This window comes from Hypomesus nipponensis, chromosome 9 (genome assembly GCF_054491055.1).
Source record: "Hypomesus nipponensis isolate SF chromosome 9, ASM5449105v1, whole genome shotgun sequence".
In the NCBI taxonomy this organism is placed as follows: Eukaryota; Metazoa; Chordata; class Actinopteri; order Osmeriformes; family Osmeridae; genus Hypomesus; species Hypomesus nipponensis.
This window is the reverse complement of record NC_140369.1, coordinates 2,530,001-2,556,978: the sequence shown is the minus strand read 5'-3', so window position 1 is coordinate 2,556,978 and position 26,978 is coordinate 2,530,001. Positions and strand designations below refer to the sequence as shown.

Below are 26,978 nucleotides of genomic sequence, written 5' to 3'. Positions count from 1 at the left end.
TTTTTGGTATAGGTTAAAATGATCGTGATATTTATACGGAACAATATTCGCAGCTTTTGAGTTACAGGAAATACTGGTTGCCTCGCCTCGCGGAGACAAGGGTTACAGAGAAGCCCTCGCGAAAAGTGGGGGGTTCTGGGCGTTAGAATGCCAAGACGGGGGTCCTCAATGACGTGTAAAGTTCTTGGGATGTGTTTTTCAGTTGCAAAACAGATTACGACCCAGGTTCCAACACAAAAGACTGACAATGCTCCGCTTCCTACAGCCATCTAGTAAAGGCCGCGGCGCGGGGGCTCGCTCCGGGGAACCCCAGCACAGGTGCGAGGTGTATAACGGATAATCCGTTGCGGGGGATACCTGTATAGCCCACTCTTCGGGGTAAAATATTTCCATGAATGTTTATTTGTAAGACTTTAAGTCATGCCTGCATTTGAAGTTTCTGTGATGTGAAATTAGGTCTTAATCTGAAGCAGCAATCACAGTGGACTGATCTGATGTTCTGCTGCTAGCGGCGTCTTCAACACACTGAAAGAGCGAGATAAAAGTTACCCCAAACTTTTTTTTGGGGGGGGGGGTTGAAAATAACTTTCTAAATGAATTACAGAGCCAGCAACCTTTGAGTGTTTGAGTGTCATTATTGATTTAACTGTCTTTAGAGTCGAGAGGACCTCTGTTGATGACATCATCATTTCTGCTTGCGCTTATCGACTTGATGCATGAGCTCGCGCTAGTCCCCAGCTGTGAACGAGAACCATGTTTCACACCATTCATTCTGCAGGACGGACACGCACGAGAGGACCGGGACAGTCTAAGCGACATGATGGCGGAGGGGAGCCGGGGGAAACGAAGGAAGCAGGCGAACCCAAGGAGAAACCAAGGTACGAAGGGATCCCCAGAAAGTTGTTCAGAAGTTTATAAACAGTGCGATAAACAATGATACATCGGTCGCGTGGGATCTCGTGATTAGAGTTTGCGGATGTCAAATCTTTGTTTATGCGAAGCCGGTCAGTAGCCTATACTCATTTTAATGTCATGTCACAAAAGTGTATTTTAACAACTCTGACACTGCATTTAAGGAGATAATAAAAAAATAATCATGTAAGACGCGACCTCGCAGTCATCTTCCTGAACACAGCACTGGACATTGGCCTGGATGTGAAAGAAATCACTTGTGCTCAGACTAGGCTGGTTAACTACAGTTACGTGCTCACAAAGGTGATGGACTGGATACCAAGTTTCTGAAAACTTAGCCTACTAACTTCAGCTCAACACCGCTGGGATCGGACGGTCAAACGTAGCTTTTAAATAATGTCAGAAAAACGGTGCAGAAAATATCAAACCGACTAAACCAAAAAATATTTATTTTATTTGAATGATTTATTTTAAGGAAATAATATGTATTTAAGTTAGTTAAAGAAAAACTATATTTTCTATTGAAAATAAAAGCATATTTCTTATTTAGGTTAAGGCGGACATTTGATTACAGTAATCTTTTGCTCTTCTTTAGATTCCAATCCGACGCCTGATAATTGTATTGTCAGTGTTTGGTGAATTTGCATTATTATTTCAGGCAGGGTGAACACATCACTGGAAGAGCAAAAATAAACTTCAGATGAATTAACTAAGCCTGTAAGAATGACACGAGGGACGGGTAGATTTGAAATAAAGCAAGAGAAAAAACGTAAAAAGATCACAAAATAATTAGACTTTTAATACATTTTAAACACAATTACAATTACACAATTTGTAAACATGGATTTAACAGTTGCATGTGATTTAGGTAAGCTAATTAAACTTACATCGACATAGCTAAAGATGCAGTTTGAAACAGGTTAATAGTTTCATACACAGGCCCATGACGTGGACTGCATAATTTGCCTGCTTTTCTTAAACTCCAAAGTATGTTTATTAAAGTAGATAGTTGGGTTAACTGCATTTTATATCCTTAAGCAGTGCATTTTAGAAAACAAACGCATCACATATAGCTTACTCATCCTGCATACATCTTTTCAGTTTTTAAAAGTTTTAAATAGCCTATTTGACTTCAGCATCTCAGTCTCTTTACTGTTGACGTGTTCCTTTGCTCTGAACGGTGTCAAGAGGAACTGAGGCCTGTTCATGAGTTTGCTGTTACTCGTTTTGCTATCAGAGGATCATGGTTAATGTAAGTGTGTGTTGTTTGTATTCTCTCTCTCACACACACACACACTATGTACATCCTAGAACTGTCCATATTTATTCCGTGATTGTAAGACATGTAGAAGGTTTGTCTTTGCGCTGGTTTAAGATGAATACACATCTTGGCTTTGTTCGTTTCCTCATTCTGAGAGCGGGAAAGGTGTGACAATGGTGACAGGCCACCAGGCACAGTTAACGGGTGTGACACACACACACAAATGGACGCACACACACCTACACACATACGAACACACACACATACTTTCACACCCCCTCACACTCACAACTGCACCTACACTCACACGCATGCATGCAGCAAACAAACAGGGATGGAGAGAGCGAGAGAGGGAGAGAAAGAGAGAGGAAGAAATGGCTGTGTGTAGGGCGAGCTAGGGGATAGAGAGAAATAGGGAAGGATAGAGAGGGATCGATGGAGGGAGAGAAGATTGTGTGTAAGGAGAGAGCAAGGGATGAAAAGAGGAAGAGATGGCTGTGTGGAGAGAGAAAAGCAGGGAAAAAGAGAGGGAGAGAGAGGGGAGAGAGGGCAAGAGAGAGAGAGAGGGAGAGAGAGAGAGAGAGAGAGAGAGAGGGGGGGGGTTGCGTAGGGAGGGAGAGAGGGAGGTAGAGAAAGAGAGAGAGGGAGAGAGAGAGGGCGGAGTTGCGTACGGAGGGAGGGCGAGAGAGAGAGAAAGAGAGAGAGAGAGAGGGGGGGGGAGTTGCGTAGGGAGAGGCCTTTGATAAAATCAAATTGGAATTTGGCAACTCTTACTCAAAAGACAGCGATTAGAGTGAATCTTTCCAAGAAGGAAAGCAAAAACACTTTTTAAACTATCTTTTCTTCTTTGTCCAAGGGGTACATTGATAAAGGCTCTGTCTACCAAATAAAGCTGTCATAGTGGACTGATATCAGCACAGTGCAGACATTATTAGTCTTCCAGTCTCTGCTGTGGCCACATGCAGAGCAGACCAGCTTCAGTTGTAGGACAGAGTGGAAATATGTACATTGAAGATGACAATCTGGTTTTGGTCCCCAGCCCCAGCCTTAGCCCCAGCCTTAGCCCCAGCCCCCAGCCCCAGCCCCAGCCCCAGCCCCAGCCCCAGCCTTAGCCCCAGCCCCCAGCCTTAGCCCCAGCCCCAGCCTTAGCCCCAGCCTTAGCCCCAGCCTTAGCCCCAGCCCCCAGCCTTAGCCCCAGCCCCCAGCCTTAGCCCCAGCCCCAGTCTTAGCCCCAGCCCCCAGCCCCCAGCCCCAGCCTTAGCCCCAGCCCCAGCCTTAGCCTCAGCCTTACTAAAGTGTGTGTGTTAATGTGGATCAGTCTTTCATCAGGGTTACAGTAAGCAGGATGGTAAGCATTGGTTTAGATCCATAAAGGAGACAGGACTCATTTAACCCTTTCTCTCCCCCTTCCTCTCCCTTTCTCCCCTGTCTCTTTTTGTCACCCTTTTCTCTCCGCTCTCACCTTCTCTCTGTCACACTCCTGCCTTTCTCTCACCCCTTCTGTCACTTTCCCCCTCTCATTCTCCCCCTTTCTCTGATCTCTCTTTTTCTCCCCTTCTCTCTTTCCATCACTCCTACTTTCTCATTTTCTTCTTCTTTTTTCAGGTGCCAATTTATTTAAACTCTTTCCCCTTTTTCTTCTTTCTCCTTCATTGATCCAAACACAAGTCTTTGTGCGCAGCTGGAGCCCAGCTGTGTGTGTGTGACTGTGTGTGTGAATGTGTGTGTGAGTGTGTGTGTGAATGTGTGTGTGTGTGTGTGTGTGTGTGTGAATGTGTGTGTGAGTGAATGTGTGTGTTTCTGGCACAGGGCTGTCACAGTGGGCAGAGAGTAAGAGAGAAAAAGCAAGACAAAGAGAGAGAAAAAAGGAGATAGACAGAGGAAACAGAAAAGAGTGTATGAGTGATAGAGAGAGAGAGGGAGAGAGACAGAGGGAGGGAGAGAGAGAGAGAGAGAGAGAGAGAGAGAGAGAGAGGGAGGGAGAGAGAGAGAGAGAGAGAGGGAGAGAGACAGAGGGAGGGAGAGAGAGAGACGGGATGGGGTGAGGAGGGGAGGGGATGGGGATGGGAGCATGAAGGGAGGGAGGGGATAGGGGTACCAGCCAGCAGGGAGGAGCCCCAACACCAGACTTTATTACCTTCATAGTGTAACAGACTACAACAGAGTAGAGTACAGTATTTGTAGCTCACAGTCACACCTTCAGGCTGACTCTTCTGCTTTATAGCTTCCTGAGGGCTCGTTCTGTTAGACTGGGCTACTCTCATATGCACACCGGCTATCTCTCTCTCTCTTTTTCTGTCTATCTCTCTCTATCTCTCTCTCTCTCCCTCTCTCTCTCTGCCTCCCTCTGTTACAAAAATAAAAATACACTGTTTATTGGAAAGAAGTTAAACGTCTTTTACTACTAGTAAACTACAACGCAATTTGAATCTAACCAGACAGTACACAGACTACCTGACCACTGTGTCAGATCAAAACCAAAGGAAGACGTCAACTATCTTCAGACTCAGTAAGCACAGCCTGGGCGTAGACACAGGATGTCACAGGCTGACCTGGCTACACAGGGAGGAGAGGATGTGCTCTCTGCACACAGGGAGACCAGACTACACAGGGGAGAGGATGTGCTCTCTGCACACAGGGAGACCAGACTACACAGGGGAGAGGATGTGCTCTCTGCACACAGGGAGACCAGACTACACAGGGGAGAGGATGTGCTCTCTGCACACAGGGAGACCAGACTACACAGGGGAGAGGATGTGCTCTCTGCACACAGGGAGACCAGACTTCACAGGGGAGAGGATGTGCTCTCTGGACACAGGGAGACCAGACTTCACAGGGGAGAGGATGTGCTCTCTGGACACAGGGAGACCTGGCTATCCAGGGAGAGGATGTGCTCTCTGCACACAGGGAGACCTGGCTATCCAGGGAGAGGATGTGCTCTCTGCACACAGGGAGACCTGGCTATCCAGGGAGAGGATGTGCTCTCTGCACACAGGGAGACCAGACTACAAAGGGGAGAGGATGTGCTCTCTGCACACAGGGAGATGTGGAGGAAGAGCTCTTTTTCCTAACTGAATGTGACCTTTGCTGCCAATATTGAACAGTAAGGCTTGTCTCCTAGTAAATAAACCAGTTTCTCCGGTTAAAGTTTTAAATTATCTTTTTGTTTGTCATTTTAGGTAAGGGTGTTGTTCGAATGTCTTCTTAAAGGTTGCATTCGGTTAGGATATAAAGCTCTCTCTCAGAGCAGAGTTCTGTCTGTAGAGTTTCAATTAAGTGTTTATCCTGTTACTCCAACTCTTGGTGTGTTAGTGGACACCGTATAGTGCAATAGGTTCTGTTATGAATTTGATGATTTTAAATCATGTTGTAATTTGAATATTTAAATGAATATCGGGGATCAGTTGGCTGAGAGGTTAGGGAGTCGGACTATTAATCAGAAGGTTGTTGGTTCGATTCCCGGTCGTGCAAAATGACATTGTGTCCTTGGGCAAGGCACTTCACCCTACTTACTGTAAGTTGCTCTGGGTAAGAGCGTCTGCTAAATGACAAAATGTAAATGTGTTTTAGAGTGTACAGTCAGGTTCAAATTCCCTGTGGAACTCTCCCTCCACCTCTCTCACTCTGATGCTCTCTCTGTACCTGTGATCAACAGGTACCACCAATCTGCCCTCCTTCCACAGCCCAAACACACTCCCTCTCACACCCACACTCTTCACCTGCCAGGGGGAGGGGGAGAGGGAGAGGGAGAGAGAGGGGGAGTAAGGGAGGGAGGGGGAGGATAAAGAGAGGGATGGAGGGGGAGAGGGAAAGGGAGAGGGAGAGGGAGAGGGAGAGGGAGGAGGATAAAGAGAGGGATAGAGAGAGGGGGAGTAAGGGAGGGAGGATAAAGAGAGGGGTAGAGGGAGGGGGAGGGAGAAGGAGAGGAGGGTAAAGAGAGATAGGACGCGAGGGAGGGTACATTCCTTGAGGAAAGTAGCTAAAGTCCTTCACCTGTTTGACTGGACACATTATGACTACACTGCTCTGGTGTGTGTGTGTGTGTGTGTGTGTGTGTGTGACTAAGTGACTGCTCACGTGTGCTCACTACTCAGTGCCTGCATGTGCATATGTGAGTGTGTGTGTTTATTTGTTAGGGTGTTTGTGTCTGTGTTAGCGTGTGTGTCTGCGTATGTGTGAGTGCAAATATGTGAGTGCGTATGTGTGTGTGTGCTTGCATGTGTGTGTGTGTGTGAGACTAGCAACCAGTGAGCTGGGGACAGAAGCATGATGCAGATCAGAGTAGCTCAGGTATGATAAGACCAAGCTCCTGCAGGAAGGATGTTTCCTGTGAGACAGGAAGTGAGGGCTCAGAGAGACCGCCCACTCTGCCAGCCAGCCTATGACATGGTGTCGATGTGTCAGTTAGCCTATCACAGAGAGTCAGTGGACCTCCCCCCCCCCCACCCACTCACGGAGGGATGTATCTTGATGATTTATCGCTTTCCGTCGTGTTGTGACATCTGTAGAATTAGAAAGTCTAATCAGTGCTGTTCCCACGCTAGTCAGTATCCTGTTACCTAGGAGTGGTGAGGGGCGGAGTTAGAGATCTGGGGGGTGCGGTTAGGGGAGTGCTGTTGGGGTCACAGGAATGAGGGGCGGAGATAGAGTTCTGGCGGGTGGGGTTAGGGGAGTGGGGTTGGGGTCACAGGAATGAGGGGCGGAGATAGAGTTCTGGCGGGTGGGGTTAGGGGAGTGGGGTTGGGGTCACAGGAATGAGGGGCGGAGATAGAGTTCTGGCGGGTGGGGTTAGGGGAGTGGGGTTGGGGTCACAGGAATGAGGGGCGGAGTGTGTCAAGGCGTCATGTAAGTGAGGATAAGAGTGTAAGGCTCTCTCTTTTCTCTCCCTCCCTCTCTCGTTCTCTCAATCTCTCTTTCTGTCTCTCTGTCTCTCTATCTCTCTCTCTCCGTCTCTCTCTCCCTCTCTCTGTCTCTGCCTCTGCCTCTGCCTCTCTCTCTCTCTCTCTCTCTCTCTCTCTCTCTCTCTCTCTCTCTCTCTCTCTCTCTCTCTCTCTCTCTCTCTCTCTCTGTCTCTCTCTCTCCCTATCCCTCTGTCTCTCTCTCCCTTTCCCTCTCTCTCTCTCTCCCTCTCTCTCTCTCTCTCTCTCTCTCTCTCTCTCTCTCTCTCTCTCTCTCCCTCTCTGTCTCTCTGTCTCTCTCTCTCTCTCTCTCTCTCTCTCTCTCTCCCTTTCCCTTTCCCTTTCCCTCTCTCTCTCTCTCTCTCTCTCCCTCTCCCTCTCCCTCTCTCTCTCTCTCTCTCTCTCTCTCTCTCTCTCTCTGTCTCTCTCTCTCTCTCTCTCTCTCTCTCTCTCTCTCCCTCTCCCTCTTGTCTTGTGCTGCCTCCCCCAACAGCATTGATGCCCCCACACACACACACACACATTCACACACACACACAAACACACACACAAATACCACACACTCACACCCACACTCGTCTCCTCCCCTCAAACCCACTTCAAACAGGCATCAAAGCTTCTTGGCTCGCCAGCCTTCTGCTTCAACTTACTGCAACTCCAACCTCATCCCTGCCTCCCCCTGCCTCCCCCTGCCTCCCTAAAGTCTCTCTCTCACCCCCTCCAACCTCATCCCTGCCCCCCGTCTCCCTCCCGAACACTTCTCTAGCCCCCTGTCACTCTCTCAAACCTCTTCGCTTTTCGCCAACCACAGCCCCACCCAAGTCATTCTCTCCATCCTCCCCCTCCCAGCTCTTCCTCTCTCAGTCCCCCCCACCACCCCCACCATCCCGTCCTTTTTAAATCTCTGATACATGTCAAACATCAAACATGCAGAAATACCAGTTCCCAGAGATTTTGTGTTCTTGTCTTCTTTTTCCTCTGTGATTGGTGTCTGCAATGGCATACACACACATCCACACACACACACGCACACACACACACACACACACACTCTGCTGGATCATTGACAGTAATGATGTACACACATGCTCAAAGAGACACATTATAGACACGTAACATGCATGAGTGCCTTGCGTGTTGTGTGAGTGTGTGTGTGTGTGTGTGTGTGTCATTGCCTGTGGGCAAATCAATCGAAACAGCATTTCTGTTTCTTGTTGTTATAACTGAGTTCCATAGTTCCCTCTGTGAGGTTCTGGTTTTCTGGTGTTGTGGGATTGTGGTGTTGTGGGGTTCTAGTTTTGTGGGGTTCTGGTGTTGTGGGGTTCTGGTGTTGTGGGGTTCTGGTGTTGTGGGGTTCTAGTGCTCTGGGGTTCTAGTGTTCTGGGGTTCTAGTGTTCTGGGGTTCTGGAGTTGTGTGGTTCTGTGGTTCTGGTGTTCTGGGAGGTGGGATGTACGATTCAAACTCCCTGGAGGTCCTCCAGCTGCAGTACCAGGGCAGACCAGATGGTGGGGCTGCGTGTGTAGCTAACAACAGCAGAAGGCTTCCTCAGGGCTCACCTAGCTCATGTTTGCATGTCAGGTGTGTGAGCAGAGAAACTCCGACCAAGACAGAGGAGCAGGAAATGTGTGTGAGGAGGAGGGGGGAGGGGCAGTAGGGGGGGGGGGGGGGGTAGGCAGGGGGGGGGAGGGGCAGTAGGGGGGGGGGAGGGGCAGTAGGGGGACCAAGCTTCCCAGCAGGGTGGCCCAACCTTGTTCTGCCCCCCCAGCCTGCCTCCCCAGCCTGCCCCCGCAGCCTGCCCCCCCCAGCCTGCCCCCGCAGCCTGCCCCCCCCAGCCTGCCCCCCTCTTCTCCAGCACTCAGTCAGAGTTGTGGCAGATGAAGTGGTGGTTGATCTTGTTGTTCCTCAGTGTTTTCTAAAACACACAGATGTAAAAACACGTCTTTAAGAAGCCATCGAGATGAAAGCGTTGTTGTTTGTGGCAGGCTAACCAGACCTGGTTCACCAGACACAGTTGTTTCACCTCAGAAGTGATCTGGGACTCCGGCACCAGCAGACCAGACGCGTTATAAAGATGCGTATTTGCGTCCTCGTATTAAAACTTCAAACCTTTTGTGTCGCTCGAGAATGTTTTAATATTGGCGGGTGGCCGTGTTGCGGTCTGAGGAGTGGATGTGCGAGTCAGAGAGCCGCATCACAACCCCAAGACGCTTTCATCTGGGACACAAACCAGGAACGGGGAGAAGAAAACTAATTTGGAGGGAGTTGGTATTTATAGAGTGGTGTACTTGTGTGTGTGTTTGTGTAAAATAGTGTGTGCGTGTGTGTGTGTGTCAGAGAGTTTGTGTGCGTGTGTGTTGGTATTTATAGTGTGGTGTGAGAGACTCCAACATGAGAGAGACGGATGGAGGCTGATTCCCAACATGGTGATGGGGAGGGAGGCTGTTCCAGGAGAGAGAGGGAGAGAGAGAGAGGAGACAGGGAGGAAAGAGAGAGACGACAGAGAGATCAAAAGGTTGAATTCCCCTCTGTGTGTTGCCGTGGCTAAATGAATACATTATTTTTATAAAATACTAATACAGTAGATGACAAGGAAAATGTGAAGAGAATGTGTTGTCTTCAACAGTTGGCCAGTGAAGCAGAACGTTCTGTGGGTGTGTGTATGCATGGGTGTGCATGGGTGTGCATGAGTGTGCATGAGTGTGTGTGTGTGTGTGTGAGCTCAGGGAGTTTCCCTCCTGTTCCTGCTCTCATTTCATCGTGGGAGGATCAGGGGCAGCTTGACTCTTCTCCTCTCCTGCTCTCTCTCTCTCTCTCTCTCTCTCTCTCTCTCTCTCTCTCTCTCTCTCTCTCTCTCTCTCTCTCTCTCTCTCTCTCTGTCTCTGTCTCTCTATCTCTCTGTCTCGCTCCCTCTCTGCCTCTCCCCTCCTCTCCCTCTCCGCCTCTCTCCCTCTCCCCTCCTCTCTCTCTCCCCTCCTCTCCCCCTCTACCTCTCTCCCCCCTCCCCTCTCTCTCCCCCCATACGTCCCAGTGTGTTGCCGAGAGACATCAGCACAACCGTCACCTGGGGTTGACAGTGACAGTGACAGACGTAGCCACTGAACTCACTTTCTTCTCCGCTTTCTACAGTACAAGCAATATTTTTACCAAATGTGGCTTTGGACAAAAGCTTCTGCCAAATGTTCAAAAGGCATGAAACTCAGCAGGCCATGTGCTGGGCCAGCCCTGGTGAGCGGTGCAGTCGCCAGACCAAGGTAAACGAGGCCAGAGCAGGCCTAGCGTGGTGACAGCAGGGTGGCTGGTGGGAGGTGTCAGCTCTCTGATGTGGGGACATGTGACTCATCTCAGAATGTCAGAACGCTTGTGTGACACTGCACGCTTTTTCAGGCTTCAGGTCCTTTTGGTTTATTTCGGTTTTTTTAGTTTAGCTGTCCTGAAGGTGTGTCATTCGTTCTGTATCAACACCTGCTGGAGGTTTTTTCGCTGAACTGCTGTTTTAGGTACGGTGACTTGTTAACTACGTTTCCTGCCTGTTTCGTGACTTTGTGACTATGGTGTGGGCCTGTGTGTGTGGGATTTTGTGTGAGAAAGTTTGTGACTTTGAAAATACTTTTAGATAATTACACAGTATCTCAACTAACATCTGTACTTGGTTGCTGTTTGAGATTTGACAGATGACACTTGAAAACAACGTAATTGTAATTGTGTTATATAGTACCGTGTAAAAATACAGACTGTTCCTTTTATTTATAACCTTTATTTAACCAGATAAAAAGCCCATTGAGATCAAGACCTCTTTCACAAGGGTGACCGGGCCAAGTCCTTGACTCTTATCACTGAAATAATGTGCTCTTCTCGTTGTAGATTTTTCTGGTGTGTTTTCTACATGTAGTATTTAGATAGATAGTTAATTCCCCTGTGGGGAAAATTGGCTTGCAACTTAATCACACAGTATTTTGTCACAACATCACAAAGTCACAAATAGACACTCTCACAAATCCTACAGCGGCACTTATGTGACGGGTTCGTTTTATATTTTTATAAATCATTATCAGTTTGATAATCAACCGCTAACAACCTAATCAGCACAAGTGACGTTTAGCTACAGTTAGGGTTCAGGTACAGTTCAGTTTATTCATTTTATCCAAAGCAACATAAAAATAATGCACATAAAAGTACAGTACTTGAAAGTTTAACCATTGTGCTGCCTTCGGGTCACATGACCAAAAGGTTCATAACGAACCATCGTTGTGTTTACCCAATTTTACCCAATACAAAAGCAAATAAAAATAATTTTCTTTTAACCTTTGCAATGTGGGGGGTCTGAGACAGCCCAACGGTTAAAAGAAAATGCTTCATTTTGTTTTAGTATGCGGTAAAGTTGTTGCAAACGACGGTGGGTCACAATGACTGATGGGTCAGAATGACCCGAAGAGAACACAAGGGTTAAGTAGAGTAAGGATTTATTTAGAGTAAAGGTTTAGGCCTGGCCTTGTCTGGTCTTGCCTAGTCTGGTCTGGCCTAGTCTGGTCTTGCCTAGTCTGGTCTTGCCTAGTCTGGTCTGGCCTAGTCTGGTCTTGCCTAGTCTGGTCTGGCCTAGTCTGGTCTGGCCTAGTCTGGTCTTGCCTAGTCTGGTCTTGCCTAGTCTGGTCTGGCCTAGTCTGGTCTGGTCTTGTACCTGGTCTGGGTTTGTTCTTGACCTCAGTTTTCAGAGAAAGAGAGATAAGCTTTTAAGCTTTAATCTTTATTTTATTATTATGTATATCGTCCATATTTGTGTGTTTGGCGGTTGAAAGTCTCTGGCTCAACCATGCTTCTCGTTTTAAAGTAAAATAAAAGTTAATCTGTTTTCTGTTGTTAACATTAACCGCTGAGAAACAGAATATATTACACACTTTAATATTTGTACAGAACTTTGCTTCCATAAAATGTGTATAAACATATATAATAGTAAATAAATATATATCTACATACAGAATGGTCATGCACAGTCTTAGTCCTAATCTCTTTAAATCTTTTAATTTAAATGGTAAGATATGTCCTAAATATACACAAAATTTGACTATACTGCCTATATATTTTTTCATAAATACTGTTTTACAAATGAATGTTAATTCATTTATGAGGAATACCGTCTGGTCATGGTTTAGCTTTTTTTCAATCCAGTCTTAGAATCACGTTTTTAATATTTTGTTTCAGTATCAGTTTTAATTGCTTTTAAGGATGTTCATTTAGTTCAATTCAACAATAGATACCGCCGGTACCTGAAGGGTTTAGTGTGGAAGCTAGCATGTAAATACATCACACAAAGATGCCATTATTGCTTAATTAATCAACATAACTCCAATATAATTACCCCTGTTATACCCCTGTTGTAACTAGCCCTGTAATACCCCTGTTGTAACTAGCCCTGTAATACCAGGTAAGAATTGCAACAGTCTGCTGTTGAGTCAGGGTTGTATGACTATGCACACTAAGATTTGAGAGAATAGAGTTCCTGGAAGCTATAGCAATGTGTGTGTGTATGCACCTGTGTGTGTATGTGTGTGTGTGTGTGTGTGTGTGTGCGTGTGCATCTTTCTGTGAGTGTGCCTGTACGTGTATGTGTGTGTGTGTGTGTGTGTGTGTGTATTTGTATTTGTGTGTATGTGTGTGTGTGTATTTGTGTGTGTACGGGTGTGTGTGTGTATTTGTGTGTGTGTGGTTCTGTGGGAGAGTACAGAGAACACCTGGGCAGGTAGTTGTTGTCATCAGGGCTGTCCCTGGAGGTGAAGCCGTGATGCAGCACTTTGGGTAAACGAGTTCAGCTTGACTCAGCGGGCCCACGCATGCAAAATGCAAGTGACATTGCACACACACACACGCACACACTCTCTCTCTTACTTACACATAGACACAAAGGGCCTTATTGGGTGACATTGTATGGGAAAGGCAGAGCAGTTTTCTCATTACACTTAATTGTCCGCTCATGCTGCTCATTCAAATTCTTATTTTTATAATTTATTTATTTATTTATTATTATTATTTTTTAAATTGTTATATTTTTTAATTGTTTAGTTCTTAGAATGAGTTTAACTATTGTACTTTTTTACTTAATTTAAGATCGGTAGGCCTTATATGTTTATTGTTTGCGCCTTCCTGCCACAGTATATTCTGTGTTTGTGTAACATAGGCTACATGGCAAATAAACCAAATTCTGATTCTGATCCTGATGGAGATGGGAACTGAAACCCACCCAAATTAGCTTCGGTTAAACAGGCGTGGGAGGAAATTGCCAAAAAATCAAGTTCACATACATAAGGATTTCTCATGAAAATCTTTTTATAATCATTGAAGAAATGTAACACTCCATAAATCAAAACAATGTAACGTAGCTTCGCAGAAAGAAGACCCTGACCTCGCCAGCAGTGCACACGGACCAAGCTTGCGCCCTTAAAATATCATCTGAATATTACGCCATTGACTTTAGACCACGTTTTTCCTGGTCAGTGGCGGAATTGTTTTTCTGAAACTGCAAAATAGCACCAAGGAACGTTTGCGCCGGAACACGCCTCCTTTTTCGCTGAACCGCTCACAGGAGCGCAAAGTCATTTCGACCTGCGTCTGTGGAGGGAAAAGTCGGCTTTGCGTCGAGTGCAAACTAGGAATTACACTTGCGTCGTTGACTAAGTCCATGTGCTGGGTGCAAGAGCAGGCCCAAAGTCTACATTTCTCTCTAACATTCACACTCTCTCTCTCTCTTGCTTACACACACAAAGTCTAAATTTCTCTCACACACACACACACACACGCTCTCTCTCTCTGTTACACACAGCAAAAAAGTATACATCTCGCTCTCACACTCTCTTATAAATCTCTCTCTCTCTCACACACTCTCTCACACACACTCGCTGATTTATTGGTTCTAGTGGAACAAAAGGCCAGAGTGATGAGGAATGCTCCGTCTCCAGTAAAGCCTCCATGGAGGCGACGTCCCCTGGAGAGAATACCACACGCCAGGCAGCATGGATGATCAGACTAGGTCCTGCCAGGCAGTGTAGATGATCAGAGACTAGGTCCTGCCAGGCAGTGTAGATTATCAGAGACTAGGCCCTGCCAGGCAGCATGGATGATCAGAGACTAGGTCCTGCCAGGCAGTGTAGATTATCAGAGACTAGGCCCTGCCAGGCAGTGTAGATGATCAGAGACTAGGTCCTGCCAGGCAGTGTGGATGATCAGAGACTAGGCCCTGCCAGGCAGTGTAGATGATCAGAGACTAGGTCCTGCCAGGCAGCATTGATGATCAGAGACTAGGTCCTGCCAGGCAGTGTAGATGATCAGAGACTAGGTCCTGCCAGGCAGTGTAGATGATCAGAGACTAGGTCCTGCCAGGCAGTGTGGATGATCAGAGACTAGGTCCTGCCAGGCAGTGTAGATGATCAGAGACTAGGTCCTGCCATGCAGTGTAGATGATCAGAGACTAGGCCCTGCCAGGCAGTGTAGATGATCAGAGACTAGGTCCTGCCAGGCAGTGTGGATGATCAGAGACTAGGTCCTGCCAGGCAGTGTAGATGATCAGAGACTAGGCCCTGCCAGGCAGTGTAGATGATCAGAGACTAGGTCCTGCCAGGCAGTGCAGATGATCAGAGACTAGGTCCTGCCAGGCAGTGTGGATGATCAGAGACTAGGTCCTGCCAGGCAGTGTAGATGATCAGAGACTAAGTCCTGTCAGGGAGATGTCACTGTCAGACAGGAGAGAGACACTTACAGACAATCTGACTGTAATATGGAACAGTCCTGGGTCCTATTGAGAGAGAGGGAGAGAGAGAGAGAGCGCGATAGAGAGAGCGAGAGGTTGAGTTTTAACACACGTTTAATGGTCCTTTAAGGGTTTGGCTGGACACTAAGCTATGCTTCATACCACATTGGCCCAGAGATCACAGCAATGCATCAATAACAAACTCAAATGAAACCCAACAACAAAGACACACGAAACCACAGACACTAGAACGAAGTAACACAAGTAGAAAAACATGTCGAGCTTAACGCATGCCCAAAGATGAGTGAGAGAGAGACTGTGTGTGTGTGCGTGTGTTTGTGCGTGTGTTTGTGCGTTTGTTTGTGCGTGTGTTTGTGCGTTTGTTTTGTGTGAAAACCTCTGCAGGCCTAATATTTTTCACAAAATAAGGCGACATGGAGCATTCAGTCTGTTATAGAGAAAAGTATTGGTTATTAGTTTAATCCTTTACAGGAACCAGATCAGTTTCCCCTGATTCCACTATTCATGTTGAGTTTTAGGAATTTAGGCGTTAAGTATTTAGGTGTTTGGGTATTTAGTTAGGAGTTAGGCATTTAAGTGTTGTGTATTTAGGTGTTCAATTATGTATTTAGGTGTTATGTCTCAGGTATTTGGGTATGAGGTATATTCACAGCTTTATAAAAAGGGTTAAATATTGAAGAGCAGTGATTTAGTCAACTGTGACCAGTCAGTCTTGCGGTCTGTTACAGCTCCTCTACGGCAGGGTATTCAAGAGCAAAGGATGTGTGCTGAACCTGGGTGAATACGGCCCATTTCGCTAACAGAGGAAAATAACATTCTGTTCATTCAACGGTCATTTGAATCTATCGATGATGTCAATAGTTTCTGAAGCAGATGGTTTCATCAAAGGTGCTGCACAGGAAAGAGGGGGGTGTTGTTGAACCTGCAATCTTTTGATTGCTCGTGAAGTTCACTTCCTCTGAGCTATACCCTCCCTTCCTTTGCCCTTCTCAGAGAAAACTTACATGTGTCCTAAGATGCCAGTGACCTGACTCTGATACATAACAGAACTCCAACAATACTCACTTGTGCTTACCCACTCAGCTTTTCCTCACACACACACACACACACACTCACACACTCACACACTCACACACACACCTATAAATACTCTCACATGCATACAATAGTTTGAAGTGCATTTGTTTGACTGTATAATTAAACTATTTGTCATACCGGGAAGACTTGAAGATAAGTGTGTGAGAGAGAGAGAGAGAGAGAGAGAGAGAGAGAGAGAGAGACAGAGAGAGAGACAGAGAGACAGAGAGAGAGAGAGAGAGAAAGAGAGAGAGAGAGAGAGAGAGAGAGAGGCGTGTGTGGTCTCTGCTGCCCGAAAAGGCAGTCAGACCTGAACTTTGCTGTCGAGACCACATCCCCTCCTTTGCTACATACTGTCCCAGCGCTTTGTGTGAGTGTGTGAGTGTATATGTGCAGTAACTTCATCATATATTACAGTTTTTCACAATTGTTAAAACACATTTCTTGAAACGGTAAACACCAAACAATTCTTCAAACTAAATTTCCAAAACCTCAGAAACACTCACCCCTAAACCATTTAACCTGTGCTCAAAATCAAACAACGCTTTCAGATCATAAACACAGCCAATCAATATATAAACATTATGTAGCAATCATTAGACACAACACAAAAAAATCCAGGGCATGTAGTTACTTGTAAAGAAAAATGTGTTTATGTATACACAGTAAATGCATTTAGCAATTAAGAAAATATTAAAGTAACCATCACAACTTACACTAGTACTGTCAACAAAGAACAAATGAAAAATGGGGGTATAACACTCCACACCTATGTCACCACAGGCTAATTCCATTGCCTGTAAGAGCTTTATCCTGGTATTTATGTTTCGGTCATTGACCTTCCACTGCCACGCAGAGAAAAAACTCTTCAATTGGGGTGAGAAAAGGGCTGAATGGTGGAAGGCAAACATTTACAGTAAAATTGTTGGTTGGTTGGTGTTGACAGCTGACCCAAACCACCATTAGAAAAAAGTGTGGACAATTTTGAGTTGTTGGGTTTTACAGATGACAACTGTTTTGTAGTTGTGTGTACTGTTTCCCGCCCGTTTACAATTTTGCAGCACAAGTGCATCACAGTGCAAAATGTTTTTTGTGAATGAGAATGTGTTTAGAGTTTTGCCAAAAGAGTGTCTGATTCGACAAATGGGTTTAGGCCACTGAACATTTAAATCAGAGAATGGGGTTTAGTGTTTTATCAATTGTGAAAAACTGTATGAGATTTTGTTAGTATTTTTTATTATTTAAAAGTTGAATTTCGTGTGTTGGGATGATCAAACACATATTATCAAGAGGTTTTGCAGTTAATGAATTGAATCCAGGAGTGTTGAGTCCTGTGTGTTCCTCTGAATGTATCTGGTGACACACAAACACACTCAGAAAACACATCTGACTCATATCATTGCTAATCGGATCAACCTACACAAAGATGCCAGATATTCTGCTATTACATCAAGCTGTCACATTTCAGTCTTCTGATATTTGCTGGCACCCCTAGAAACTTTGATTACAAGGAAGAATAATGCCATACGTAAATAGCGTAGGTTTTAATGCAATCTGTTATTACAATCTACTATTAAAAAGGTGAACACACTCGCAGTGTTTTACATTTGTGTTCACGCCATTAAATTACTGCTGTTTACTTTATGTGTGTTCTTGATTTTATTCTGTTTAGCTGTACATGAAAACAATAGTGTAAATAGTGACGCAGTAAACACTATGACATGCAGACCACTGAAATGGAACCCCCTCCGTTCGTTGATCTTCTGTACAATTTGTACACTATGTCAACAAAAGCAGCTGCTAAATGAATAACATGTAATTATGACTCATGTTGCAAATGTAATAATAAATATAAAAAATAAGAAACAATAATACGATAATGTAGAAGAGAATACAATGTAAATAAGAGAAAAACACTCAATAAAAGTATGTATGTGTGTGAGTGTATGCATGCACATGTGTGTGTGTGTGTGTGTGTGTGTGTGTGTCTATATCCGTGGGTGACTGTGTGTGTGTGTGTGTGTGTGTGCCCGTATCATCCCAGGAGACGTGGAGGGCGTGCTCTCCCTGGGCTCTGAGGGGGAGGATGAAGCAGGCGGCTGGATCCTGGAGCCTCCGGACCGCCTGGACCAGACCCCCAGCACCGAGGGCACAGAGGCAGGCAGCCCCGCCTGCTCAGCCCAGAACCACAGCCTGAACCTGGGCCTCAGCCCCACCGCGCACTGGGCGGAGGGGGCCAGAGCTGGAGCCTGTTTGAACGGCATAGAGAGAGAAAAGGGCTCCTTCACCATGTTCAGTAAGTACCAAGACTCACTGCTCTTCTAAATAAGCCCCCTTCTCTGAGAGGAACTGAGAAGAAACACTAATGGAAGTGTGTCATTTTGGTTATTGATCATCAGACTGCATTTTCTCAAAAACACGGTTGAGACATAAGATTCAAACACGTCAAAGCAAGTTTACCAAATATAACAGTCAGTATTTTCACCAAAAGGCCAGTTAGTGACTTCCTGGGTATGGCAGTTCAGTAGGGTTCAGTACAGTATAAACTAGAGATGGTATCATTTCTGGGGAAATTGTGCATCACCTCCAGACGTAATGTTTAAATATCAAAGATCCAAACATTTAGAGAAAGACAGTTTCATGGGTGTACTTATGTTTTACAACTGATTGTTCTGTATATTTTAAATATGTATACTTATCATTTATGAAGATAGCTTAAAATATACATCATGCATGTGTTGCTTCTTGTTTGTACTTCAAACTACTAAGTGAAAGTGTAGAATTAAACTGTGTGGCTGATAGTCGAAACAGTCGAATAGGGGTGCAACAACGAATCGATTAGATCGATTAAAATCGACTATTAAAAGCGTTGGCAACAAATTTAATTATCGATTCGTTGTGTCGCGCGATTATTACGCCACTAAATATGTTGCGTAGAAACCTCTAACAGAGTATCTTAACAATGTCTGGTATACTTCCACAGCCTTTACTTTTTCAATGAAGTTTCAAATAAAATGATAGAAAATAACTTCATCCTTGCAAATCTTAACTTTTTTCAAAATGGTGTCAAAAAATCTTACATATACACCAGATTATTTTAATTAAGTCTGGCCTACTTCCACAACCTTTCAATTTTCAATAAAGTTTTAAACAAAACTCCAATAAATTGCTCATCTTGGAATATAGCATTAAATCCACGCTAATATTAAACACTTGTGCCTGTTTGTGCACATTCTGGAGATTTTTTGCACTGTGAATTTGAACTGTCAGTTCTGTTTTTGAATAAAGGGTTGGAAATTCATGCTTTTTTAAATGTATTTTTTTATCATCGATTCATCGAAAAAAGAAAAGAATCGACAGATTAATTGATTATTAAAATAATCGTTAGTTGCAACCCTACAGTCAAACACATTTGAAACATTCCCTAATCAAAATTGGTGCTTAAACTTCCCCCATTAAGTTTTCCCCTTCTTGAGAGGTTTTTGAGATTTTCCTTGTATTACATTTCATAAATAAAGAATCTCCTTTGAAACAAGCTGATTTAAACGACGTTGTCGCTCTCTGACCGCATCTGAGATGGAATCGTGATACAGTTAGTAGCATCTGCCAACTGAAAGCTCAAGATGGGCTGAAGAGGTCTCCTCTGGAGAGGATGAAAGCCTCGCTGATTTGAAACAATCACGTAGCTCTCGTGGCCTTGCCTGATTCGCCTGATTCACTTGATTCTCCTGATTCACTTGTTTCACATGATGCTCCTGATTTGCCTGATTCACATGATTTGCATGATTCACTTGATTCTCAGAGTCATATTTTTACAATCACGCCTGGTCACACCAGCCCTCTCCCTCTGCCACATGAAGACATGCTCAGATTATCAGCCAACATCTGCAAACATTTGGAACGAGGGGCGGAATACGTAGTACACTCTATCTGTTTGTCTCTCTGTCTCTCTCTCTGTCTCTGTCTCACTGTCTCTCTCTCTCTGTCTCTCTCTCTGTCTCTCTCTCTCTCTCTCTCTCTCTCTCTCTCTCTCTCTCTCTCTCTCTCTCTCTCTCTCTCTCTCTCTCTCTCTGTTATTCTCCCTTTCCTAGATGTTTATCTTTTATCTATATCCTTCTAAATGTGCATCTCTCTCAAGTCCATCTGGTATCTTTCTCTTTGAAAAGTAATCCCCATTTTACTCATACACGCACCCTCCCCTCCAAACACACACACACACCTTGACACACACACAAACCCTGCTAACCCCTTCCCCCAGCCCTCCCCTCACACACACACACACACACACACACACACACACAGTATAACAGCAAAGCTTCACGTCTCCTTTCAGACCACAGTCCAGACAGCCAGTCCCTGGACGATGTGGCCCATTACGACTTCCTGGTGCAACTGAGGACAGCCTCCAGCCCGGCCCGGCTGCTTGGCCCCCGGCTCCACACCGGCTCCAGCACCCCCACGGCCTTGCTCCACCCTGGGGGCCTGCACAGGCACCGAGAACAAGTGCACCTCTGGTCAGCCGGGGCCCAGCACTCACCTGAGGGAGCAGGTAGGGACACACACACACATTACTACAAACACTCACCCACAGACGTAAACACACACTCATTATTACACTTTGAACTTCAAACAAAACAAAAAAAATGCTGATTCACAGTTCTCCATCTCTAAGTCTGCTGACTAATATGCTACACTCTGAAATGTCTCTCTATGGCTCTTACATACAATACACACACAGATACACACACACACACAAACACACATATACACACGCCCACAGATTCAGGTATTCATTTACTTCCCCATCCCAGACCTGAGTCCAGAGGGCTCTCGGACCCAGCAGCTCTGCCCCTTCTGCCAGAGGAGCTACCAGCATGGGGCGTTGCTACGGGAACACATGCAATTCTGCCCAGAGAGGGAGGGTCCTCAAGGCGACTACACTGCCCCCTACAGGTCACAGGTGGAAATGCCTCTGCACAGCCCATCACAGGACAAGGTGAGACAGAGACTGGATGTGAACTTTTAATTGTATATTAATTAATTTACTTCATGTTTGTATGTATCTGTCTGTCTCTTTATCCATCTCTAAATCCATCTGGACATGGATTGGATATTCATATTAATATGAATGTATACATCAGATCTTATATACATACAATATGTATATATTAATGGTACAGACCAAAATAATGGATCAGAAGTGCGTAGTTCTAATCTGTTTGGAATGTCTCAGCCCCATGTGACTGACCACCTGACGGAAAACAGGAAGTTCAAGTGTCTGCAGTGTGGGAAGGCCTTCAAGTACAAACACCATCTGAAGGAACACCTGCGCATCCACAGTGGTGAGAACACACACACACACACCTTATAACCCTGTAACTACACACACCTTTTGCCCAGGTACAGGTGTGATGTGTGCTGTCTGTTGCTCCTCAGGTGAGAAGCCGTATGAATGTTCCAACTGCAAGAAGCGCTTCTCCCACTCTGGCTCCTACAGCTCCCACCTGAGCAGTAAGAAGTGTCTGAACGGACCTGGAGGAGGAGGACCTGGAGGAGGAGGACCTGGAGGAGGAGGACCTGGAGGAGGAGGACCTGGAGGAGGAGGAGGGGGAGAAGTGTCAAACGGCCAGCCCGTCTTGCGCTCCTCCCCAACACTGCCATCCGCAGGCGGAAGGAGGAACAGTGGAGGGGGTTCTCCGTATAGTACCCAGCCCCAGGACCGAGCTCACAGACTGGGCTCGGGAGAGAACTTCTCCCCCCTGGACCTTGGCAGCTCCAGGGCGCCAGGCCAGGTGTGGGACCCCAGCGGGGAGTTCTCTCTCCTGGGCAGTGGGTTCCAGGGCTCGAGCCTGCTGCCGTACCTCCACTCCGGCCCTCGCTTCCAACAGGCTCTGCAGGCGATTCTCCAAAGGGAGGTAGAGGAGGTGGGAGGAGGAAGACCAGAGGAATCCACGGCCATCCACAACGGCGAGCACGAGGACAAGGCGTCTCCTGATAGGCCGGCGAGGCAGCACGAGGGGGCGGAGCCTGGCGAGGTGGGCGGGGTTACGTGTGAGGGCTGCTCCCAGCTCTTCCCCAGCGCTGCTGTGCTCATGCAGCATCAGAGATACCTCTGCAGGACCAGCCGGCCGTCCACAGAGATGCCCGAGGTTCCTCGCGGTAACGACCGCCTCTCCTTTCCCAGACCCCCAGACCTCCACCACCCTCCCGCCGTCCCCAACCTCCTCCCCAGGGACAGCTCCCCCCTGCCCAGACAAGGATGGCACTCCCTCCCCCAGCAGCTCCTGGTGGCTCTACAGCCCCGCCCCGAACCCCTGGCCTTGCGCTCCTATTGGCCCAGCCAGGAGAATGGCGGCCCCGGGCAGCCAATCAGCCCCGTCCTGATGGAGATGTCGTCTCCAGGCAGACTGAAGAGAGGGAGGATCTGCTCCTCTGGGTTCGGCTCGTCAGCCTGTCTGGACTTGTCCCCCGGCCCATCCCCCCTCTCCCCACTCCCCGGCCGGGCAGCGCCCCAGAACAGGGGCTCCTGGTGGGCAGGGACCAGTGGGCCAACAGGGTCCCAGAACGAGCCCCTGGACCTCTCCCTGCCCAGGGAGCGAGGCCGGGCCTGCAATGGCCACCCTGCGCCTGGAGAGACGGGAGACAAAAGAGAGAGAGATGGAGGAGAGAGAAGAGAGAGAGACAGGAGAGAGAGGGGGGAGAGACTCCAGGACCAGCACCCCAGCACCCCCCCTCCTCACCCCTCCCACCCCCATCCTACCTACAGCGGAGCCACTATGCTGGGGGGGTCTGTGTTCAGCAGCTACCGCCCCCTGTTCCCCCCCTTGCTCCAGGCTGGCCTGGGGGGGGCGGGGCAGGACACAGGCCCCTCCCTCGCCCTCCGAAGGCCTAGGCTCCTCCCACACCTGCCGTTCCTCATGGACTCAGAGATGGACGCTGTCATCCAGAAGATGCAGCAGGAGAGACAAGGGGTGAGAGGTCGTCTGCTAAGGTCACACACATACAAAGATATTTAAAAGAAATAATACAACTAAATTACTATACAAATAGTAGTTTATATTATTATAAATCATACAGTAGTTAAACTTAGAGGAAGGTTGGTGGTGTGAGTCCCACCAGTGCTAGCATGAGTGTATCAATCTCTGTGTTTTTTGTTCAGGTGGAGGTTGTGGGGTGTGGCGGGCTGGACTTCCTGTCTGGAGGGGAAGTGGGTGAGGGAAGCAGGACCAGGAGGAGGCTGAGGAAGACGGAGGAGGGACTGTACGCCTGCAACATCTGTGACAAGACATTCCAGAAGAGCAGCTCACTGCTCCGCCACAAATATGAACACACAGGTACCGCTGCATGGCAATGAGGGCTTTTATTTTGAAAAGAGGCCTTTGAAAAGTTTTTTTTCAAAACGTTGAACAAAAGGTTAAAAAACAAGTAAAAAAAAAAAAAAACTTTTGAAAGGTTCAAAAAATATTTAACAATAAAAAAGAAAAATGTTTTTTTGCCTCATTGATGAGTACTTGATGAAGAATACTAAACTCTGCTTTATCTAGTCTGTTTTCGGCTTCTCTGTTGTACCCTATATAAGCAATTATATCAATTAAGCAAAAAAAAATGCTATCACCATTTCACTTTGAGTTGGACGTTATCATAAACCCTCTGTGACACAACGTGTGAATAAGTCAATACGAGTGTCAATCTACGAGATATGATTGAATGTGTTCTCCTCCTGTGTCCGTGCTCTCGCAGGTAAACGACCCCACGAGTGTGCGATCTGCCAGAAGGCTTTCAAGCACAAGCACCACCTGATCGAGCACAGACGGCTCCACTCTGGGGAGAAACCCTACCGCTGCGACCGCTGCGGCAAGCGCTTCTCCCACTCCGGCTCGTACTCGCAGCACATGAACCATCGCTACGCCTACTGTAGCCGTGACAACGACCCCGACCTCGACTTCGAGGACCCACCTTTGACCCCCGGGGCTGATCCACGTAGTCTGGGGGAGGGCACCCCGACCCCGAACGCCACCCCGACTTTCCTGAGCGACTGCAGCCTGGATGAGCACTGTGGTGGCCTCGAGGAGGAGGAGAGGGAGGAAGAGGAGGAGGGGGAGGAGGAGAGGGAGGTGAAGAGAGAGGAGAGGGAAGGAGAGGCCTGTAGAGATGCCTACCGTGAAGAAGGGTCATGTTTGGAATCCGGATCAGGGTTAGATTTAGGGCTAGGATCAGGTTCCAGTTTAGATTTAGGGCTAGGATCAGGTTCCAGTTTATATTTAGGGCTAGATTCAGGGCTAGGACCAGAACCAGGGCTAGCATCAGGGCTACGACCAGAACCAGGGATAGGATCAGGGCTAGGACCAGAACCCAGAGACATAGAGAACCAGGACCAGGGCAAGGACCAGGACCAAGACCAGGATATCAAAGCCGAGCCAGGCCTCTCACAAAGACAGCAGCAGACCCATGGACCTCACTCTGTCCAGGTCCCTTCAGCTAACACGTCAGTCCCAAGAGGCTACAGGAAGTGTTGAGAGAGCTTCCTGTCTTCTGCCTACACATCTGCTACATTCACGGTTGTTCATTCAGAAGATGCTTTTATCCAAAGCGACGTCCAAACAGTGCATGTGGAAAATACAGCAGAAAACCAAGGATTAGAAGTGTGTAGGTCAAACGGTATTTCGGTGGTCAGTCAAGGAATGGTATGGTATTTACCAGTAACCACATCTCAGCCACCAGGCACAGTGTAGCAATAATAATATCTCAACTAATGGTTTGGCGGTATTCATGGTCATATTTTTACTCTACCAAACCAAATAGGAGATCTATCCTTGTAAGGCAAACCATTACACCTTTGTTTTTTGGCCATAATGATCCTTCCTTGGAGCCAAAGCCACTGATTGTTCCAGCCTTACCCATGTGACCCAGCTCATTCCCAGACTGTAAACGCAGGAATAACTTATTTAAATCAACTAATTATCAAATGGGTTCTTCTGTTTCATATATAGCCAGCAGTGTTAAGGAGCGCAGGGATAAAAGAGACAGAGGGAAAGAGAGGCAGTGATAGAGGCAGAAAGAGAGGCACAGAGAGAGGCAGAGAGAAACAGAGTTTGAGAGATAGGCCGTGTTTAGTAGTGTGTGTGTGTGTGTGTTACAGTGTTTCGAGACTGTGATAACAAATATATTTTAAATAAAACAAAAAAATAATAATGACAAAAAGTCTGTCAAAGTGTGTGTGTGTGTGTGTGTGTTTGAGGTCAACCAAAGAGGAAACAATAGATGCCAAAAGTCACCAGTTTCTGTTGATATTTCTGTACCAAAGAATCCTTAAAGATTTGTCTCTGAATGAAAATCTCAAGTATGAATCAAGCTGTATTTTTACTTTGTTAAACTTTTGGTATTGACTCATGTTTAAGTTTTATATTTGTTGATGTACTTGTAATAAAATGGTATATAACATCTTAAAGTGTACCTAGTTTAATTGGGACAACATATAAATCGGCTAACCAAGACCTTGTTATACCTTATTGTCTTCAGTTGAACTATTTGAATAGTTATTAAGAAGAATCCAAAAGCCAGGTAGCCATTAGCTCACTGGGTGAGAACGTGCACCACCAACCTCCCATCTGACCAACACCACTTCCTTCATGTCTTTCTATCCTTTCTTCTCTCTCCAACTGTCGATTAATCCTACATAAAAACAGCATTTAAAGCAAATGTATGTGGGTTAGGGCTGTTAATATAAATAACAAGGCCCCCCAAAACGTAAAACGTAAAATGACCAAAATACACAAATACCTGCTAGACTCAGAGTCTCAGGTTTGAGAATGATCTGGTTTAAATGTCTAGTTAGAGACTCTGTATAACTCGAGTCAACCAGCTTGTCAGTATGCCTGCGCTTCGTCCATTGATTGTATATAGCAGGACAAGTTATCCCTTATTTCTCAGCGTGATAAATAGTTGAAATGCATGAGTCTCACGGTGAATGCGTCAGACTTAAGAGTTCTGTAGCAGTACTTATGATTACAATGACTACCATTTAACTACATAGGAACACTTAACATTAACTGCATAGCAATATGACATTAAGATTACTACATTGCAACAGTTTACTTTATGGTTACAGTGACTACATAGCAACAGCTTACATTAAGGTTACATTAACTACATAGAAACAGTTTACATTAAGGTTACATTAACTAAATCTGTTTAACTGTCCATGCAGCAAGCCTGGTTAGACGCACTCCATCCCTCAGCTCTCAAACTTTCATACAAGCAGAAAATAATTCTGCTGTGTTCATAAAACGGTCCTGGCAGCTCTACTGTGGGAATCATTTTAAGATCATTATTTCATTCAATCGTTCCCATTATCGCTTGTATCAAATAGTCCGCCTTCAGTCAACTACTTTGGAGTCGCAAAGTCTTTACCCCCTCCCCTCCTTCCCCCTCTCCCATAAAACTTGCAATAATATGAAAATAAAAAATGAATAAATATATCAAACATCCAGATCTGTGTGAACTCTCTCCTCTCTTTTTCCTCTTTCCCGATGTGTTTATTCCAGTGCCAAAGCCACAGTCGTAAAAAACTACCCAGCCACAGAGAGACAAGGTTTAAGGGAAAAAACACTGTTTTTAAACATATGCATTTCTACTCTGGTCTTTGTTCTGTTATTAAAAGCAGAATTCGGACCAATCAGCAGGGGAGCTGTCCTGGCTGTCTGCCTCTGATTGGTTTACATACCTCCACACTTCCTGTATCTCTCACGCTAACCACACGACCACACGGCTAACACAGCACTCTGGGGTTGGGCTACACCCTCTCTCTCTCTGTCTCTCTGCTCTCTCTCTCTCTGCTCTCTCTCTCTCACATTCACATGCAGACACACATGCAGGCATACACTTATGTAGACACACACACTCACATGCAGACACGCACACACACACACACAGACACACACACACACACAGGCATCACACACCAGTCTTGAGATGGGAAACAGCACAGGTTTATTAAGGGTGTTTAACAGCCTGAGTCTCATGGTGGATGTAACAGGAAGTATTTCACATCATCGGTGTCCTTATCAGCCTAAC

General features: G+C 46.2%; 2 protein-coding genes across 2 annotated transcripts in view; one reads left to right on the top strand and one right to left on the bottom strand.

Moving 5' to 3' along the window:
* Positions 1-820: 820 nt before the first annotated feature.
* LOC146272320 (zinc finger E-box-binding homeobox protein zag-1) lies at positions 821-25,254 on the top strand. The gene is made up of 9 exons (XM_084705409.1): positions 821-878; positions 17,950-18,201; positions 20,239-20,454; positions 20,729-20,901; positions 21,139-21,247; positions 21,342-22,554; positions 22,798-22,876; positions 23,065-23,239; positions 23,646-25,254. The coding sequence occupies exons 1-9, from the start codon at positions 821-823 to the stop codon at positions 24,419-24,421; spliced, it is 3,051 nt and encodes a 1,016-aa protein (XP_084561535.1). The 3' UTR covers positions 24,422-25,254.
* Positions 25,255-26,877: 1,623 nt separating this feature from the next.
* arhgap9 (Rho GTPase activating protein 9) overlaps positions 26,878-26,978 on the bottom strand; it is a 19,193-nt gene continuing 19,092 nt past the window's right edge. Inside the window, exon 19 of the mRNA XM_084705399.1 lies at positions 26,878-26,978. This exon is cut by the window's right edge and continues 1,087 nt beyond it. The gene's annotated coding sequence lies outside the window, so the exon portion shown is untranslated.